This window comes from Chanodichthys erythropterus, chromosome 23 (genome assembly GCF_024489055.1).
Source record: "Chanodichthys erythropterus isolate Z2021 chromosome 23, ASM2448905v1, whole genome shotgun sequence".
NCBI classification, from domain to species: Eukaryota; Metazoa; Chordata; class Actinopteri; order Cypriniformes; family Xenocyprididae; genus Chanodichthys; species Chanodichthys erythropterus.
The window spans coordinates 11,095,502-11,115,588 of NC_090243.1; the positions used below are offsets into that span (position 1 = coordinate 11,095,502).

The 20,087-nt window shown below is 36.3% G+C and overlaps 1 protein-coding gene across 1 annotated transcript in view; it reads left to right on the plus strand.

The window, feature by feature from the left end:
• tmtopsb (teleost multiple tissue opsin b) overlaps positions 1-16,168 on the plus strand; it is a 41,053-nt gene extending 24,885 nt beyond the window's left edge. Inside the window, exons 3-4 of the mRNA XM_067377737.1 lie at positions 7,955-8,188; positions 15,893-16,168. Of these exons, the coding sequence (XP_067233838.1) occupies positions 7,955-8,188; positions 15,893-16,168 (510 nt within the window). The remainder of the gene's footprint in view (positions 1-7,954; positions 8,189-15,892) is intronic.
• The last annotated feature ends 3,919 nt before the right edge of the window (positions 16,169-20,087 follow it).

The following is a 20,087-nucleotide window of genomic DNA, read 5'->3' on the forward strand; positions in this document are numbered from 1 at the left end:
CCTTCTGCCTTGTGACTCTACTCCTCATCCATATAATGTATTGTCCCGTTTTTCTGCTCTCTGGCTGCCACTTTTTTTAAGTTTGTTTTTGACTTTGCTCTGTACTTCTCACTCACTGTTCCATCTGTCACTCCAGCCATCCGTCTTTCAACTATCAACACTTTCTCTACTTATTTTTGAGAGAGAGAGAGAGAGAGAGAGAGAGAGATGCTTTTTGTGTTGGTGCTTCTATCTATCTATCTATCTATCTATCTATCTATCTATCTATCTATCTATCTATCTATCTATCTATCTATCTATCTATCTATCTATCTATCTATCTATCTATCTATCTGTCTGTCTGTCTATCTATCTATCTATCTATCTATCTATCTATCTATCTATCTATCTATCTATCTATCTATCTATCTATCTATCTATCCATCCATCCATCCATCCATCCATCCATCCATCCATCCATCCATCCATCCATCCATCCATCCATCCATTATTAACTAACATTAACAAAAATAAAAAATACTGTAAAAATATATTGCTCACTATTAGTTAATGTAAGTTAATGCATTAACTAATGTTAACAAATGAGTCACTGTTGTAAAGTGTTAACAGTGTTTCCTAAATGAACAATGTTAAATCATTTTTGGCATCTCTTTCATTTATTTACTTATAAAAACTTTGGTAATTGCATATATCTATTCTTTTTAATGCTAAAAAATTGGGGATGCACAGGAAAATATTTATGGAGTGATGTTGATGTCATGAATATCAGAGTTTTATTGACATAAAATTTCCCATTACAGGCTTTAATGATTAAGAGGCAAAGTGGGAATCTGAGGATTAATTTAATTATAGAATTGTGAGGAAATCTGCAGAATGGATTTAATGGTAAAATGTGTTAATCAGTGCTGAGAGTATTGGCAGCTGAAAACATAATCAAATTAGCCCAAATATTTAATAATGGATCATGAAAGGGTTGGGGGATATGTGGAGCTTGGTGAATGAAGGGTGTTCCAGTTCTGTGGAAATCGTCTGTGGATGCAGATTGTGTGTGGGTCCGCTGATTACGACTGTTCTATCGCCAAATGAAGGTTCTTTTTATTTAATGATCACATACATTTGTGTCATCAAACAGATGTTTGTTTTCATAATTGATATAAGGAGATAGTTACTGTAATTCCCCTACATTAACGTGCTCAGATACATGATTTAATGATAAGAAACTGCCCTCTGTAACTGTTTTCATGAACTTTATGGAAGCATTCAGATTTATCAGCTTTCAACTGTTGTTTTTAAAACTGGTAGCAAGTGAAATTCATATTTTGTGTGTGAACAGGATTCATAATAATTTGTACTGTGTATACAGATTTACACATACATATTTCTTGACTCAATTTTATTTTGATTCAGATTTATTTGGGTATATTTCAGTTATAAAATAATTTTTGCTTATATATGCTCTCTCTCTGCTAATGCTGTGAATTACACAGGACTCAAATTGGTTAAATCTGGAATACACTTCTTTTGTATAGATTTTTGCCCTGATTTAGAGTCTGGATGAGTCGACACTAGTTGATGGAGCAACACTATCTCACGACTAAGTTGTACATATTTTACGAGGTGGTTAATTTGTGCAAATTCTTACAACATCACTATGAATTTCATACGATTAATCTAAACTCCAGTGACTGGTATGTTTAGGGGCGGGGTTAGTGGCAGGTCATTTGGACGAATTCATACGAATTTGGCAACTCATAAAATATGTACGATTTGGAAAAAAACGTACTAATTCATATGAGTGAGGTCATACAAACTACGAATTGCCGTGAGATCGGGTTGGATGGAGACAACTTTTACAACTATTGTTGTCATTTGACCAGCATCTCCTTGCAATGAGGCCCATATTTCTGTGTGAGTTTGTTGTGTTCAGAATTACGTGAAAGTCTACTAGTGTGTGGTTCTCAGTCTTAGTCCATAACTACACCAAATGTGACAATTGTCATGTTGTGCTGCAACAGCTTGAGGCTGTCTACACTGTACGCAACAAAGTTTCAGTGTGTTTATTAGTTGTACGCTGTGACATAGTTTCCCTCTGTCTGTGTAATTAGTCTGTTAATGTGTCATTCTGTTCACCTGTGTTATGATTAATTAGCTCATTAGTTTCCTTTGTTTGGTTGTTTGTTATTAAAGCCTGGTTCCCGTTACTCCTCTTTGTCGCGCAAGCGTCATATTTCTGCATTACATGACATTTCCTACTGTCACCACACCGCATCCAGTGTAGACAGCATCTCTGATTATAATGGGTTCTATTTGCATTTGTCGCATTGCGCCATCTGGTGTACAAACTTATCACAAATATCTGATGCCTAGTGTTTTAAAATCAGATTTGTTTTTAACCTTTTATTCTTAATTATTGCTTAGTATTTTCTGTTTAAAACTGCAGTGAAAAAAAGACCCGCAGTTTGAAATCGCTGGTGTCTGTGACGTCACAATCTACCTTGTAACCAATCACGTCAACGTACCGACGGGCTTTAGCATATCATTAACCATGACCGCTCTCATGCAGTGGAGTCTCAAGAGTATACATCCCAGTATATTCCTCTGTTGATATGACAAATCAGGTAGATTTAGCAATATAGCGGTGTATGATGTATACTACGATGTTATGATAAACTATATGCCTTTCTTCTCTGAAATTCTTGTTGAAAGCATTTCTAAGGATACTGATTTTCAGATGGCAGCTGTTTGATGACTAATGGGAACATGGTTTGTAACATTAGCAACACATTATTAGCAGCTCTTTGATAATGTAGTCAAGCAAAAGGCTAATGTGTGTCCGACATTGTAAAAAGCAATATCATTGTGCAGCGTTTACCTGCGTTTCTCAGTTGACTGAGTGGATCTCTGAGCTCATGCGAGTGAGTGGAGGCGGGGCTAATTGGCATATTCGTAGATCAGCGTATACTAAATGAAGCAAGCATTTTAAGGCAGGAAGTTTTTTTTTCTCAGGAAAAAATGTTTAAATATGTCACTTTGGTGATCAAAGTGGGACTTTAACTTTTTTTTTATTTATTGAAAGAACCAACTCGTGAAATTCCTATGTTTTTGGTTCACTAGCCCATAAGAGTTGTTTGTTCATGAATCATACTACCCTGGTTGTTAGCGTTAGTGTTGTCTCCCAAAAAAAGAATCGATTCTGAACTGCCGAAATGATTTGTCAGTAATTCCATTCTTACTTCCATGATTTACAAACGTAACAATGTAACAAATTTGCCACCCGAGAACAACGTCTACTTTGACCCCCCCCTCAAACACCGTAGCTGGTTTGTGTTGTGTACATGTCGCTGTTTTCTGCTCTCCAAAAGCAAATTTTCTTTGTAAACACTTCCAAAGGATAAGAATGTGAAGAGTCAGTGGTTCTGTGCAGCTAGCAAGAACCAATTTCTTTCCATTTTTATCATTTTATTGCATTACATTCAATACAGACCTCAAACAAACTCGCATTCACAACACATTTACGGATATGCTAAACATTCAGAAGTGTAGAAAAAACTTTTAAGGAGTATCACCACCTTGCTTAAGCCTTTAGAATTAAAGCCACTCAATCAGCAAAATATCAGGTTCACCGGAGAGCTGAAAGATTTACTCATGTTCCCCAGACTGCTGACAGACATTTCTTTTTCTAAGGGAGACTGTTTTTTTATCAGGTTCAAAGAAGACCCCGGTGAGATCTCCAGAAATAATGTTTATTTCGCAGATCTCAGCTGTGATCACAGCTATAAGAATCTTCTCAGCTACATAATGTTTGACGTCCACCTACCCACATACCCGAGGGATTCTCCCTGACCAAACGCGCTCTGACAGACACAGGATATGCCACGCGCATTAGCATCTCCTTCACAGCGCTCCATCCTGCTGGGTTTGCCACCTTCTGACTGCAGGGCTCACACGCACCCCGAGGGGAGAGCCTCATTACCACAACACCACCACAACATCGGGGTTAGGTGCGTAACGCACTCCTGGATTTACATGTACTCGCCCGCTCTAATGATGCAACATTGTGGATGGTTGCAGTTTGTCTCTCCAGGCACATTTTAGAAGTTTGACAGCTCTGAATGTCATCAGATTTTGGTGTTTTTTAGTTTTTAATCTATTCAATCTCAATGTCTTGTTTTCGAGAGCTAAAAAAAAAAAAATATTTATGTATGCTAATAAGGGTTTGAGCGTTGATTGAGCCTTTGCTTTCACATTCCATGTGATTATTGTAATGTTCCCAAAGCATATTTTCTGTCCTACTTAGACTAATTTTCCCTATTTCACAGTTTATTTGTTTAATCCAATTAGCATTTCAGCACTTTTAAATAACAGCTCATAATTGTTATTCCCCAGCAATAATGCTTCATCGGGAGTTGTGCTGTAATTACAGGATTACGGAAAGCGGACACACCTACACAGACACACTACAAACTCGCTGTCACTTATTGTGATTCACATCTGAGGTTGTCTGTCTTTAGTTTGCTTGGCATCCCGCATTTAATGTGACCCTGAAATTTCCACCTGCCAATCAAACTTCAGTTGAGTTGAAGTTGTGGATGACTTGCGGGGTATGAACTGCCCTTTTTTTGTCCACCCACCTCAGCGCCGCATCTCAAACAGCCATCACATCTTCTCTAGTTCTTAATTGGTAGATCGGCCGCAGATGTGCCGCTGGCTGTGGCCTCCAGTGATGTTCTCCACCATGACTTCACACCCCCATAAGCCTTCACACCTCACAGTCTGTGTTATTCACAGTCTGCACCCCTGTGTGGTGCCCTTCTGTGCATATAGGACTTTTTAATGTAGCCCGAAAAGCCAAAAAACTGTGGCGCAACTCAATGGGGAGCCTATTAGCAACTTGACATTGATCTGACATTCTGCTAAGTAATAATTTGTCAAGTTGCGGCTTCTACTCAAGGTGGATGGTGGAATCAAGGGTGCCTAGTGATGACTGCCTGTGAAGAAAGGGCTGCACTGGTTCCACTGCATTGCTCTTAATTAGCTCTTAGTTAAAGCCCAATTATGTTACTCTGGCCATTACATTACATTCCAGAGGCCCATCAGGAAGACATGTGTTCACGTTGTAATTTAAAGTATGTAATTCAAAGTGCTGTATGACTCTGATCATTAAGTTATGTGTGAGGAAATGTGGCATTAGAGGTGAATTTTTCACATTTTAACAGGGCTACTTGCCAGTACATACTTTCTCTCTTTTTCCTACCGGTTTTACTTGTTAGATTGAGTATTTGTTCATTATTTTCCAGTAAAAGAACATTCTTGTAAACATCCTAAATCAAGATAAATTTACTTGTTTAAAGCGCAGTTGTGAAAGAAATTAAGACTTTTTTTTTATATCTTGAATTAAAGTTTATATTCTGTTCCCCATTTTTCATAAATCTATATAATAATAATAAGAAAACAACATAAGTCATTTTACATTGGACTAAACTGTATGTTAAATATGTATATCATGTATAGAGAAAAAAACGGATTTCATTTCAAATAATTTACATTGATTTAAATATGGGTCCCACTTTATATTAAGTGGCCTTAACTACTATGTACTTACATTTAAATTAATCATTTGATACAATGCACTTATTGTGTACATCCATGTTTTTACATTGTACTTATATTTTAAAAAAACACCTGCATGTAATTACATTTATAATTACACTGTTGACCCATCCCTTACACCTTACCCCTACCCTTAAACCTACCCATACCACCAAACCTGTCCCTAACCTTACCCGTATCCCACCTCAATAATAGCAAAAGTGTTTTGCAATTCAATAAGAACCCAGTAAGTACACTGTACTTATTTTTTGATGCAAGTACATAGTAGTTAAGGCCACTTAATATAAAGTGGGACCTAAATATGTAATAAATTTGTATTTAGGAGTCGAGTCTTTAGAATTGGGTTGCATGATGTCTATCATTAACCAGTTCATATGTGCACCCTTAAAAGTGCTGGGTTGTTTTAACACAAATATGGGTCAAATATAAACAAACCCAACTATTGGGTTAAAAATTTAGCATTTTTTAGAGTGTGGCATTTGTAGTTTGAAGATCCCATGTCAAAGGTTGATCACATAAATTATTGCTAAACATGTTTATAATTTACATACACTGCTGTTAAGAAATGTGGGGTTGGTAAGATTTTGTATGTTTTTGTAAGAAGTCTCATATTTAAGAAGACTGCATGTACAGTATTTATTAAAATACAGTAAAATTGTGGAATATTACTACAATCTAAAATAACTGGTTTATATTATAATATATCGTTAGCCTCATAGCATAATTGCCTAAGTCATTTTTTGGCCATATTGTGATATCTGCCTTTGAAATATGATCTGGACAATTATGCTATGAGGCTAACGATATTTTAAAATTTAATTCATACATCTGATGGCAAAGTTGAATTTTCAGGCAGTCTTCAATCACATGATCCTTCAAAAATCATTCCAATATGCATGGAAACAGTTGTGCTGCTTAAAGGGTTAGTTCACCCAAGAATTACATTTTTGGAATTTATTACTCACCCTCATGGCGTTCTAAACCTGTAAGATCTTTGTTCATCTTCGGAACACAAATTAAGATATTTTTGATGAAATCCAAGAGGGTTTTTTTTTTTAATCTTCAATAGAAAGAAACGAAATTACCACATTCAAGGTCCAGAAAAGTAGTAAAAACATTGTTAAAATAAAAAATGTGACTAAACTTAATGTATGAAGTGACGAGAATACTTTTGTGCACAAAAACAAAATAAAATAACGACTTCATTCAACAAATTCGTCTCTCCCGTCAGTTTCGTATGAAATTGATGCAGTTCAGCGCTTCCATTTACTTCAGAACGTCGACTCGGTATTGGCCGGCTCATGTGTCAGCATCGCATGTATCCGTCGTGCTGCTCACGTGAACAGCATCTGCCAAACCTGAGCGTTCTGACGTAGAACCTGGAAGCGCTGCTTCATTAATAGCATAGACGAATTTGTTGAATAAAGTTGAAATTTTTTTTTTTGTATTCTCAAAAAGTATTCTCATCACTTCATAACATTAAGGTTGAACCATTGACATATTATAACAATGTTTTTACTACTTTTCTGGACCTTTGATGTGGTAATTTCATTGCTTTCTATGGAGGATAAAAAAAACCTTTTGGATTTCATCACAAATATCTTAATTTGTGTTCCAAAGATGAACAAAGGTCTTATGGGCATGGAACAACATGAGGGTGAGTAATTAATGACAGATATTTAATTTTTGTGTGAACTAACCTTTTAATTTTTTTGTGGATTCTTTTTTCAGGATTCTTTGATGAATAGAAAGTTTTGTCTTTATTTTCACTTTAGATCAATTTAATGCTTCCTCGCTGAATAAAAGTATTAATGTAAGTAAATGTATCTGTATTTAAATATTTTACTGGAAGTAAAGACAAAAGTACTGATAAAGAAAATGACTTTACTCCACATCCACATTGCGGTCTGAGAGTGAATGGCAGTGCATAGCACCACTGCACCAAACTTCAGGGACTAAAGTTCAACCAAAGTAGCAAATCTCAGCTCTTGGGCACCTACACCAAAATAGCACTTAGCAGCTGTCAGACAAAGTGCTACGACACTGAGAAAATGGTGCATCATGCTCCGCAGGCAATTCTACAATGTGTAATGGGCCTTCTGTTCCCATTGTTGTGTTTAAAGGTCTATTACAGACCACAGTGATCGATTCATGGCTGTATCCATTTCTGCCAAGCTGGCCTGAAGCTACATAACGTTCATCTAATCTGTGAATGTCTGCATATACAGTTTTATCACTTTGCTTTAAAAGCAATGACACAGCTGCCCAGTGTAATGTCATGTTCCTCACATCTCTTTTTTTTTCTTTGTCTCCTTTCTCCTCTTCCATTATCACAATAACAAAGGTGAGCCGGATCAATACAGCGGTCAGTCGTAAACGGGAGCAGCGTGTGCTCTTCATGGTGGTCACCATGGTGGCGTGTTACCTGCTGTGTTGGCTGCCCTACGGGATTATGGCCCTGCTAGCCACATTTGGGCGGCCAGGGCTGGTCACACCTGCAGCCAGCATTGTTCCTTCCCTGTTAGCAAAGACCAGCACCGTCATAAACCCCATCATCTACATCTTCATGAACAAACAGGTGGGTAACAGAATAGCTACTGATCAGTCCATGTGCATGGCTGCTATTTTTGTTAGCTCTTCATTGGATGGCTATGATATGAACATGACTATTACAAGTTCAGCACGTATACGTATTCGAACGCTTAAAAATGGATGAATGTCATTGCAAAGAAAGAAAACACACTTTAATGCTAAACATTTCACAATGACTAGAGACCCGTTCACACCAAGAATGATAACTATGAAGATAACCATATTTATAACTATGTAAGCATTCACACCACTTCACTCGGGTACAACGGATTGAAGGTCCAAATTAATGCAGCTTTAAATCACCCTACACAATCCCAGCCAACGAATAAGGGTCTTATCTAGTGAAACGATTGGTCATTTTCTGAAAGAAAATAAATAAATAAAAATGTATGTACTTTTTAACCACAAATGCTCATCTTGCACTGTTCTGCGATGCACCACACATTACTTAATCACGCTGGAAAGGTCACACATGATGTAGGCAGAACGTATCCATATCCGAAGCTCCATAAAAATAAAAATCCACTCAGTTTCTCTAGTCAAGTCATTATAGATTAAATTATAACCTTTTATGGGTTATGTATTGAAAAATTACAAGGCTGTCATACAAAAGACCACATGATTTAAACTGTACCATTTGAAGATTTCATTAAACTGTAATATTAAAAATCAGGTTCTCAGGGTCAGTTTTTCATTGGGGAGAAGAAAAGGACAAGGAGACTGAACAAGTATTCAGCTTTTTTCTTTTACTGGTTTTGAATTATATTCTGCTAATAACCTTTAATCTCTCTTTCTGCTCATCTTTTTCCTCTCTTACTCTGCATTGTAAAAGATTGATCTGAGGGCAAAAGCTGAAGGCAACAGTTTTTAATTAGTTGAAGTTATCTGCTTATTTTATGAGAACTGGATGAACTTAAAATGTCATGTTTCCACAAATTTAAATTATATAGAGAGATTTCTTAAAAGGATAGTTCACCCAATAATGAGATGATTCTGTCATTTACTCACCCCAGTGTCATTACACAATGCCAACATTACCAACATTCTTCAAAATATCTTCTTTTGAGTTGCACAGAAGAAAGAAAGTCGGGTTTGCAATGGCATGAGGGTATGTTGACAGAATTTATATTTTTGGGTGAATTTGAAAAGAGTTCTATGTTGACTTTTCCCTTTATTTACATGGTTTTAAATTGTTGTTATGTTCTCATGTACTGTACATTTCTTTATGTAATGTACATGTTGTGGAGAGCAAAGTGCTTGGCTTAAAGGGATAGTTCACCCTCAGGTTGTTCCAAACCTGTATACATTTCTTTGTTCTGTTGAACACAAAGGAAGATATTTTGAAGAATGTGAGGAACTGAACAGTTCTGGGGCAATATTGACTTCCATAAGAAATTTATACAGGTTTGGAACAACCTGAGAGTGAGTACATAATGACAGAATTTTCATTTTTGGGTGAACTTTCTCTTTAAATTATTGAAAAACCATGTGGATGCTCATGACATGCATGAAACATGATACAGCCAACAACAATCATGTGAATTAAACTGGCAATGGGCTAAACAATGCAACTATATTGATTATTCCAGCTCCGTTGCATGCTAGAAAGAGGGAAAATGCTGAATCACAAAACCATTTATTCAATTTTATCATTGTATTTGAAGTAAAAATGCATTAATCCAACCAACCTGCGAATTTTGTCAGAAAATCTAAACATGTTGTAATAAAAAAGCTGTTTTGTATGGAAGAGGATTAGGGCCAAGCAATGATAAAAAAATAGAGATTAAAGATTAAAGTTGTTAAATTTCGAGAAAAATCTAGTTAAATTTCGAGAACAAATTAGTTAAATTATGAGAAAAATGTCGTTAAATTTCGAGAAAAAAGTCGAGATAAAATGTTGAGAATAAACTCATTAAATTATGAGAATAAAGTCATTCAATTACGAGAAAAAAGTTGTTAAATTATGAGAACAAATTCGTAATTTAACGAATTTGTTCTAGTAATTTAACTACTTTTTTCTCAGAATTTAATGACTTTATTCTCAACATTTTATCTTGACTTTTTTCCCGAAATTTAACGCGTTTTTTTCCTCGTAATTTAACAAGTTTATTCTCAACATTTTATCTCGACTTTTTTCTCGAAATTTAACTATTTTTTTCTCGAAATTTAACAACTTTAATCTCGAGATGGTTTTATTTTTTTATTATTGCTTGGCCCTAATCCTCTTCCGTAGTTTTGAGATGAATTACTTGTTTTCCTGAAACCAAAAAACTACAATATTCAAGTAAACCATTGGTTGTTGTTGTTTTCCCAGTGATATTTACTTCTTTAGATCATATTTTAGTGTTCATTCTCCTGTAAGACTGTTCAATCCATCCCACGCAGCTTTGATGGTTTGTTTGTATTCCATTTGTATTTTCATTCTAGTTTATGGATGGACAAAACAATGAAATGGCAAATAGGTATGCTGTAGTCTTTGGAAGAATGCACAAACCATTTGAGTGAATATAATCTTTCAGCGCTTTAGTTTGTGTTTGATCAATAATTATATCTGAGTATGTTCAGCGAAAGCAGTAGAAAGTTTTCAAAGAAACTTTTCATTCAAAAAAGCAATTCTTGTAAATGATCAACTGATACAAGATGCACAATTTTATTGTTATTTCTGAAGTCGTGTATATATGAACAGGCTTTGTAAAATCTCTTCTGTATGGGTTTAAGCTTCTGCTCCAAACAATTGCTTGTGATAAGACCGGAGATGAAGACTTGGAGAAACTAACTTTGACTGTCATCGGAGACACCAGTCACCTGTATGTCATTTTCAGTCTTCAATTCCTCCCAGCCCGTAACCATGGAAACTGTGAGTTGAGGCGAGTTGAAGACTTAAAGTGCTGTACAGATTCAAGTATCTACTCGGCATGTGTCGATTTGACCAGCGGAGATTGAAAGACAGCAAAAAATGGAAGAGTATGGAAAAAAGGAGGGAGTTTTGGAGTGTGAGAGAGCTGCGAAGTCCCTGAACCAGTGAGTAAATAACTGTACTGTTATACCGCCAGGTTCAGGAGCTGTCATGCTGTGTGGTAATTGCATTTACTGTTTCCTCGTTCCTGGGACGAAAAGAATTTTCTGGCACATTGCACATTCTCTCCCTTATTAAGAGCACAATGTGTGCTTAGGGAAAGCATCAGTACGCTGAAAATCTCCCTTGTTCATTAACTGGCAATAAGGTCACAAGCATATGAAAAATTCACTGCAAAAAAAGTCATTCTTTTGAGTATTTATGTCTTGATTTCCAGTGAAAACTTCCTTAAAGCATCCTTAAAACACAATATATTTTATTGAAAAGAAAACCCTTATATTATAAATGGAAATAACTTGAATTAAGTTTATTTTTCTTACCACATTGGCAGATTTTTGATTTGTAGTGTGCAGATCACATTGATGTTGTTTTATTTCAGTCATGACAATAGTTAGTTCAGTAGTTTTAGCATGTTATTAAATAGGGCGATATTAATGTATTTGGTCTTGGCGTACTAGATCTGCTATACTGTTGCTGCTGCATAGCAAGTATGCTACTAAAAGATACACGGACACTCTGCTGTGAGCATGTAAGATATGCTGCTGCTGCTGCTGCTGCATAAATAGACATGCATAGATCCCGTAGTAGCAGATCTAGACAGGTGAAGCTGGGGGAGGTTGAAGGTTTCAGAGGAACTCTAATAGCTCATTGAAGCACTAGCTTACAGCAAACAGTGAACCAGACTATTTAAATGCTGAGCAAGCAATCTCATTGGCTGCAGGATCAGCAGAGGCCAATCAGCTTGTACCATGTGGTAATGATGTGATTGCTTGCAGATTGCATGTCAAGGACCTATCAGCCTGTGCCCTCTAGAGTTTCATGAAAAAAAATAATAATTTAAGACTATATATTTATGTATACTATATGTATATATAACAAATCTGATTGTCTAATTCAATTTTTCTTGTCCGGTAAGAGTATCTTTTTTAGGATAATGATGTTTTACTGCAAATCAAGACAAAAAATATAAGTAAATTATTTTTATTTTATTCATTTTTTGCTGTAAAAGTGAAAAGTGACTGCAAATAGACCTATTTTTGCACACTATGTGAGAAACAATCAGACAAACAAAATTGCCCACTTTCGAAGTAAGAGCTTTCCAGAGAGACAGGCATGTACATCCAAGCACTGGGATCAGTTATTCCGGACCACCTGTAAACAGGTGTAGCATAATTGGCGAGGAAGTTCTGTCCTTCTCCCCCAAGCTTCTCAGCACCCCTCAGAGAGCTAATCATCTCCTTTCCAGACCATCATCTGCTCAAAAGTCTGCTACCCAGCACTCCTCTTTGATCCAGATTGTACCCGGCTACCCCTGCCAAAAGAACATGCACTTATCCAGCATGAGTATATGCTGAAATTATTGTTCATTATCCGCCAGAGGTGAGAAAGCTTCCCTAAACCCCAACTGCTTAAGTCAAGTTCAGACTTTTAGGAGTTTGCAAAGATATTTTTTCCCCTCTTCTTCAGTATAATAACACTTGTCAGATTTGTACTGGTCAGATGAAGTCTGAGCATTGAGACATTCAGACGAAGTCTGAACTCTCAGGCTGATAGAAGACTGATATCTTCTGGCAGGGATTCGACGTCCAGGTCGGATCTAATATATTTGATATTTCTGACGTGAAGATCCATCCAATCTAACAGCCCCATGAACTTCCATTGTAGATGCCTTGATATAACTATGGGATGAGTCTCTTGTAATAAAAATTGTGCCACAAATACTGGCAATAGAGTTTAATTTGTTTCAAACCAGGAACATTGCTTTACTTATAAACAAAATTACACAGACTAATCAACAAAACTAATGTCATAATCCTTGTAAATTCAGTTAACGGCCATGTAAAATCAGTGTGCCATATGCACTAAATCTGATTCCGGTTGAAAGACCCAGCCAGATAACTGTCTTACAGCATGTCCAGATGCAAACCCACTTTCTGTGCCACCTTCTTCATCTCTGCAGGGTTCACCAGACCTCCTGCCAGCCCCTGTAATGAGTGTGCGGATCTGAATCCATTTATAGACTCGTTCCTCCCACCTTAGACTCATCACATTCCTCACTTGCTCGCTCCCCCCAAAAAAAGCTTACAGAGCTGCACACCTGCGACGGCTGACAGCAACATGATCAATTCTCAGATTCATTACATTATAGGTCATCCATGTCTGTAGAAACATTAAGGACATGTATGTCTGGACTAGTTGTGGATTTATTGTGGAGGCATGGAGAGCATTTTGGGAGGACTATCAGTGAGTGCCGTGGTCATGCATGATTGCTTCCCATCAGTGCTAACAGAACACTGAATGGCCATTAACAGGCTCAGTGAAGTTAGATGTCTTGGGAAAAGAGTGTATCTGCAGTCTGCCATTAACCGTGACCCCTTGACCCCAATCTAAACCCCTGCAGTGGTCTGTCTTTCACTATCTCTTTTGTTGTCGCTCTATTTCAAAGGCACCGATAACTGAATATTTATGTTTCACTACAGCAATGTTTCAGGCATATAATACTATACTAAGCGACTAAACTGACAACACGTGATGGTTCTGCAGTGTTTGGCATCTTCTGAGGAAATGTAGTAGACTATAAGTATACAGTGAACATGGAAGTATACTAAGTACACTACGTTTTCTCAAGGGGTGAAATCTCGCTCTGTGTTTTGTGGATTATGATACTTTAAACTGCTGAAAAATCATTGGAACAGTTTTTTTAAATAACATTTTTACTGTTTCACTAATATTTACTTCAAATGCTTCTATTGTTAATGCATGCTACAAATCTTTTTGGTAACACTTTAGTTTAGGGTCCAATTCTCACTATTACCTAATTGCTTATAAGCATACTAAGATATTGGCTGTTTATTAGTACTACTTATAAAGCACATATGAATGTCTTATTCTGCATTACCAAAATCTAAATCCTAAACTTAACAACTACCTTACTGACTATAAATAAGCAATAATTAGGAGTTTTTTGAGGCAAAAGTCATAGTTAAAAGTCAGTTGGACCCTAATCTAAACTGTGACCAAACTAGTGTGAAGGTTTATTTTACCAGAAAGATGTACTTAAGTGTTTCTAGGTCACAAAAATGTATTTAAAATAATTGAAATTTTACAATAACATATATGTATATGTGTATGTGTATATATATGTGTGTTTGTGTTCATTTTGTGTCATAATATTTCTGTATTTGTCAAACTTTGTTTATTTCCAGGTTGAAATTCGATTTCTGAATCTCAAGTTTTCAATGTTTTTCAAAAGCCACTGTTCCAGAAACATAGAGGATTTTAAAGGGCGGATTAGTTACACTCTCCTGCTGAGGGAACAATTCATGACTAGCCATTCATCTACTCAACACTTGCATGAAATCTTTTTGCAATCAGAAGGTGGTATAGAGCCATGGCCACACAAACATTTACTCATTTTATTCAGCAAAATGGGTTTGCTTGGAGCAAAATACATTGCTTTGTCATTGTTTAAGGTTAAAATAAGTGTTTCTGTTAGAGAAATGGAATTGCTGAACCTTTGTGACCAATGCTTACATCTCTACATTTTAGTATTCATAAAACTCTCTTCAAAGTTTTGGCTGAATTTGTCAGTTTATTGGTGAAGGTTGTTTTCTTAGAATGTGGTAAATCTCTCACACATATTGACAAAACGTCTCCTCTTGGAAAATTTGTTTTTCTCCTCTGAGACCTTTGCAGACAGTTATGATTAATTACTGTACAATAAACCTTTATCTATAAAGAAAAGTGCTGTGTAAGAACACAGTGCTAGCTTTGGATCATAATACATTCCTTTGAGTTTTTCTGAGTATCCACTGCGCTGTGAGTTAATGTTTTTTTTCTCAGCTTAAATCAGCCCACTTTGCTTCCATCTGTGGCGACCTGATGGTCAAAGCCCGCAAGCTGTTTCCTCTGAGTGTGTGATCCGCATGCGGGGAATGTAGAGGTATATACACAGATGCTCAGCGAGGGATTGGCACCTTCAAACAGGCATCTCCATCACTCGCAGACAAATCTCTGCCTACACTCCTGCTGAGAGGTCCTGCCTCTGTTAATGAATTTTGTGCACAGAGAGCTTTCAATTTGCAAACAAGTCTGTCCACATTAGAGGAGACATAGCTTCAGCTATTGTTCCAGGGCTGATGATTCCCACGTTTGGCTGGTATTTATTATTCCTGCTGTCTGTACAGTTGCAAATCCAGCAGAGAAAGGGAGAAATGAGCTGAGCTGTGCAATCAAGTGTACATTCAGGCATTGTTTGTCTTTTGACTGATAATGTGCATCTCTTATTAAAGAGGAAACTTGTGTTGTTTCAAACCTATTTGACATTCTTTCTTCTGTGGAGCACAAAAAAAGATAAATTGAAGAAAACTTTAGTGTTTTTCCCATACAATGAAAGTCATTTGGGTCCAAAACAACATTGGACTCCATGGACTTTCAGTGTATCGACATTTTCCAAAATATCTTCTTTTGTGTTTCCACAGAAGAAAGAAAATCCTAGGTTGGGAACGAAACGAAGGTGAGTAGAAAATGACAAAAATGTTCTTTTTTTGTGTGTGTTATCCCTTTAAGGATTATAAAAGTAATCCCTGCTCTCAATCTGTCTTTGTTTGTCAGTTTTGCAGATGTTTCCATGCACTCGTCATGTGCACCACCCCAGAGAGAGGCTCCAGCTTTAAAAACTCCTCCAAAGTCACCAAAACTCTCAGGACAGTGCGACGCGCCAATGGCCATAATGTGACCTTCGCGGTGGCCTCGGCTGGCCATCCTACTATCTGTGCCCCAAACAGCGGAGGGCAGAAAAGTTCCTCAGAGTGTGAGAAACCCTCTCCTGCTGTGGGTCAGGGCACCAACAGACCTGTTGTCTCTCTTGTGGCCTATTACAATGGTTGAGCTCATACAGTCAGGCCAAACCAGCACTAATACAATGGAATCGGAGGTGACAGAGGTCACGGATTGCGTAAAAAGAAAAGAGAGTTGATAAGTGGGTGTGTCTTGGAATCTGGAACTAGGACACGCCCCTCACTGACAATCATGTCATGTTGCATACATGACCTTTCTGGGGGGGAAAAAAACAAAGAATGGATATTGAAAGTGAACAGCTGGAGAAAGGGATGACACTACAAGTAGGAAACACGCACATGGATCTAATTTGATAATGTATTTGATGTTTCTTCAATCCTGGATGTAAATGTGCTCGCAGATTTTGGTGAGGTGAAACTGATGAGCCTGTTTGTTTCTGATATTTTACTTTAACAAGGACACGTTCGCTACCAGTTCCTTCGTGTGGTTGGACAACAAGTGTAGCACAGATGTGATACTTTTCTTACTCTTCTTGTAAGCCTGCTCATCATGTGGACATGTACAAGTACAGTAAGCTCATGAAGCCCAGTTTGTTAAGGGATAAGCCTATATGTTGCTGAAATTTAAAGGGGTCATATCATTTTCCTTGATCTTTTGAAATACAGTAATACAGTTTTATAACTTCCTCCTTAATCCAAAAACAGCATCTGTTAAATATTGAACATTCTGAAGTAGGGGTGTAACGGTACACAAACATGACGGTTACGTACCTCGGTATTGAAGTTACAGTTCGTTATGGGTTTGGTACAACAGCGGGAGAAAATTGCTTCTTTTTTCTTCTTTTTAATTTAACAGTGGTTTATTGAATAAGTTGTATTTCACTCTTTAAATAAATTCAACTTCATTTAAGGATAAAAATATCTATCTCAGCTAATGCTTTAATCTATATATGCAGAGCCCTTTCTTGCACATTACTATAATATTGAAGGTTACAATTAACAACAGAGCCCAAACTATTAAATTCATTTGCTATTTGAATTTAGATATAATAATCAACACTCAAAAATAAAAATAAAAACATGTAAATTGCACATAAGGCAGGTTGCATTCACTCCTAAATCTGATTATAAAATTATTTTTCAATTATTTTTCTACTCCAATTCATTTTTGAAATATAATCATTTACACAGTTACTGTCATAACTTGATTTCATGACAAATTTATTTAAAGGTGCCCTAGAACTTTTTTTTAAAAGATGTAATATAAGTCTAAGGTGTCCCCTGAATGTGTCTGTGAAGTTTCAGCTCAAAATACCCCATAGATTTTTTTTTATTCATTTTTTTAACTGCCTATTTTGGGGCATCATTATAAATGCGCAGATTCAGGGCTACTGGCCCTTTTAATTCTCGTGCTCCACGCCCACGGAGCTCGCGCTTGCCTTGAACAGCATAAACAAAGTTTACACAGCTAATATAACCCTCAAATGGATCTTTACAAAGTGTTCGTCATGCATGTGAGTATTGTATACTGTTATATTGTTTACATTTGATTCTGAATGAATTTGAGGCTATGCTCCATGGCTAACGGCTAATGCTACACTGTTGGAGAGATTTATAAAGAATGAAGTTGTGTTTATGAATTATACAGACTGCAAGTGTTTAAAAATGAAAATAGTGACGGCTCTTGTCGCCGTGAATACAGTAAGAAACAATGGTAACTTTAACCACATTTAACAGTACATTAGCAACATGCTAACGAAACATTTAGAAAGACAATTTACAAATATCACTAAAAATATCATGTTATCATGGATCATGTCAGTTATTATTGCTCCATCTGCCATTTTTCGTTATTGTTCTTGCTTGCTTACCTAGTCTGATGATTCAGCTGTGCACAGATCTAGACGTTAATGCTTGTGTAATGCCTCGATCATGGGCTGGCATATGCAAATTTTGGGGGCGTACACCCTGACTAAATAAGACATTACTAACAGGTAAAGTAAATATAGTGCATATACGTATTTAGTGAAATACCCCCCTCTAAAGTTAATTTCTCCAGTGAACTAACATGCTGTGGACACTAAATGACTTACCTGAGGTAAATGTAATGCTATGTGAGATATTATTCTCAAGCTTTTATTGATGTCTTTCCATGGTTGAAACACTGGTTGAGAGATTACAAGTAAGCATATCTATGGATATCCATAGATAATCTGTTCTTCTTCTTCTGTGCTTTTTACAGTTGTGGCAGTTAACAAGCAGTGTTGCATTACCGCACTCGCCCCCTTCTGGATTGGAGTTTTAGCTTGTGACTGACTGTAATCATCGATAGACAAACGTGATGTCCGTATCGTGACGGTTCGGGACGAATACATGTACCGTTACACCCCTATTCTGAAGTAATTCTGATAAATATATTTAACACATGTCCTGATTTACACATCAATGATTAATTTATATTGTTGCCTGTTTAAAGTCGCCATGAAATTCAAGTTGTAGTATTTGTGATCTATTTATTTACATCTATCTAAGTGAATCTACTTCTCGACCAAGAAATTCCATGCAATGTCCATTGCAATTTGATTAAATCATTGGATAGTTTGCTATTGGTCGCTCTCACGTGAGTGACAGGTTGTCCCGCCCTCATGCCAGTAAACGTCATCAGAGAACAGATGTCACCGAAGTTATTTTAATTAAAGATTACAAGGGTATGTGAATTAAAAAAATAAATAATGATGTGCACAGATAAATCATTTATAATAAATACTGCAATATTGTCAATAATCAATAGCCCCTTGTTGCATCAGTCAGTTCACGCAGCTCATTTCAGCTGGATTTGTTTTATGATAATCCTCAAAATGTAAAAAAAAAAAAAAACACTGAGGTGTAAGAAACCTTGACTACCATTAATAATAGACCTCAGGGAAAAAGTGTTAAAAATGTATCATATGACCCCTTTAAAATTAAAATGCAATAGTCTACATGAAATACATTTTAATAAATATTTATATGTAAGCTCTGAAGTTCTGTTTTAGCACTCTCGTCTATTTTAACAGATGTTGTGTAACATTTAAAACTGCTTAGCAATTGAAAACAGTCCAAGAATAATTCTCCTAGCCTTGCCAGTATATTTCCAGGTTTAAATAAGAAAATCATTCATTTTAAGTACGCAGTTTCCTTGGCATGTTATGTGAAATTGGCTGCAAGCACCCATCACATGAAATGTCTTCATCGTACTGTTTACCAATACACAGAGAATAATAATAATTAAATGCCAAAAAGTTTTCATAAATCATAATGTATTGTAAAGCAATGATGCCTTGAAGCCAAAACATGAAACTGCTGACAATGGAATTCAGTTCAACTTATTTACAGTTATTTATATCACTTATATGTTTTCGGTTTCATTTTAGTTTGATTCTGGTAGTTAGGTTTTGTAATCAATATTTAAATTTGTTTGGCATCAAAGGGACAGGAAATGAGCAGGCTGTTGACTCCTCAAGACTTGAATAATGAGGGGTCCCAAGTGGGGCTGTGACTGTTCTAATCAGCTGATCCACATTTACTAATGCAGCAACATTCACATCAGACAAGGAAAAGGATGATTTTTTTCTATTATAAGAGAAATAAATCACATTTATTTTGAACTCTGAAGCAGATTTGAATGATGTAGATATTTTTTATGACTTCTTAAAAGCATTTCTGACTTTTTACTGTTTCTGAGTTTTTACTGATCAGTTTCATTTGCCATGTTTTGTATGAAATTGTTTTGTGAAATTCTATAATGTAAAATGTTACACTACTATTCAAAAGTTTGAGGGAAGTATTTTCTTTTATACCTTAATTTCACAAGGATGCATTAAATAGTTTAAAAAGACTGTAAATAGTTTTAAAATTACAGTAAAGACTTTTAGATTTAGAAAAAAGATGGTAACACTTTACAATTAGGTCTCATTTGTTAAAGGATTAGTTCACTTTAAAATGAAAATTAGCCAAGCTTTACTAACCCT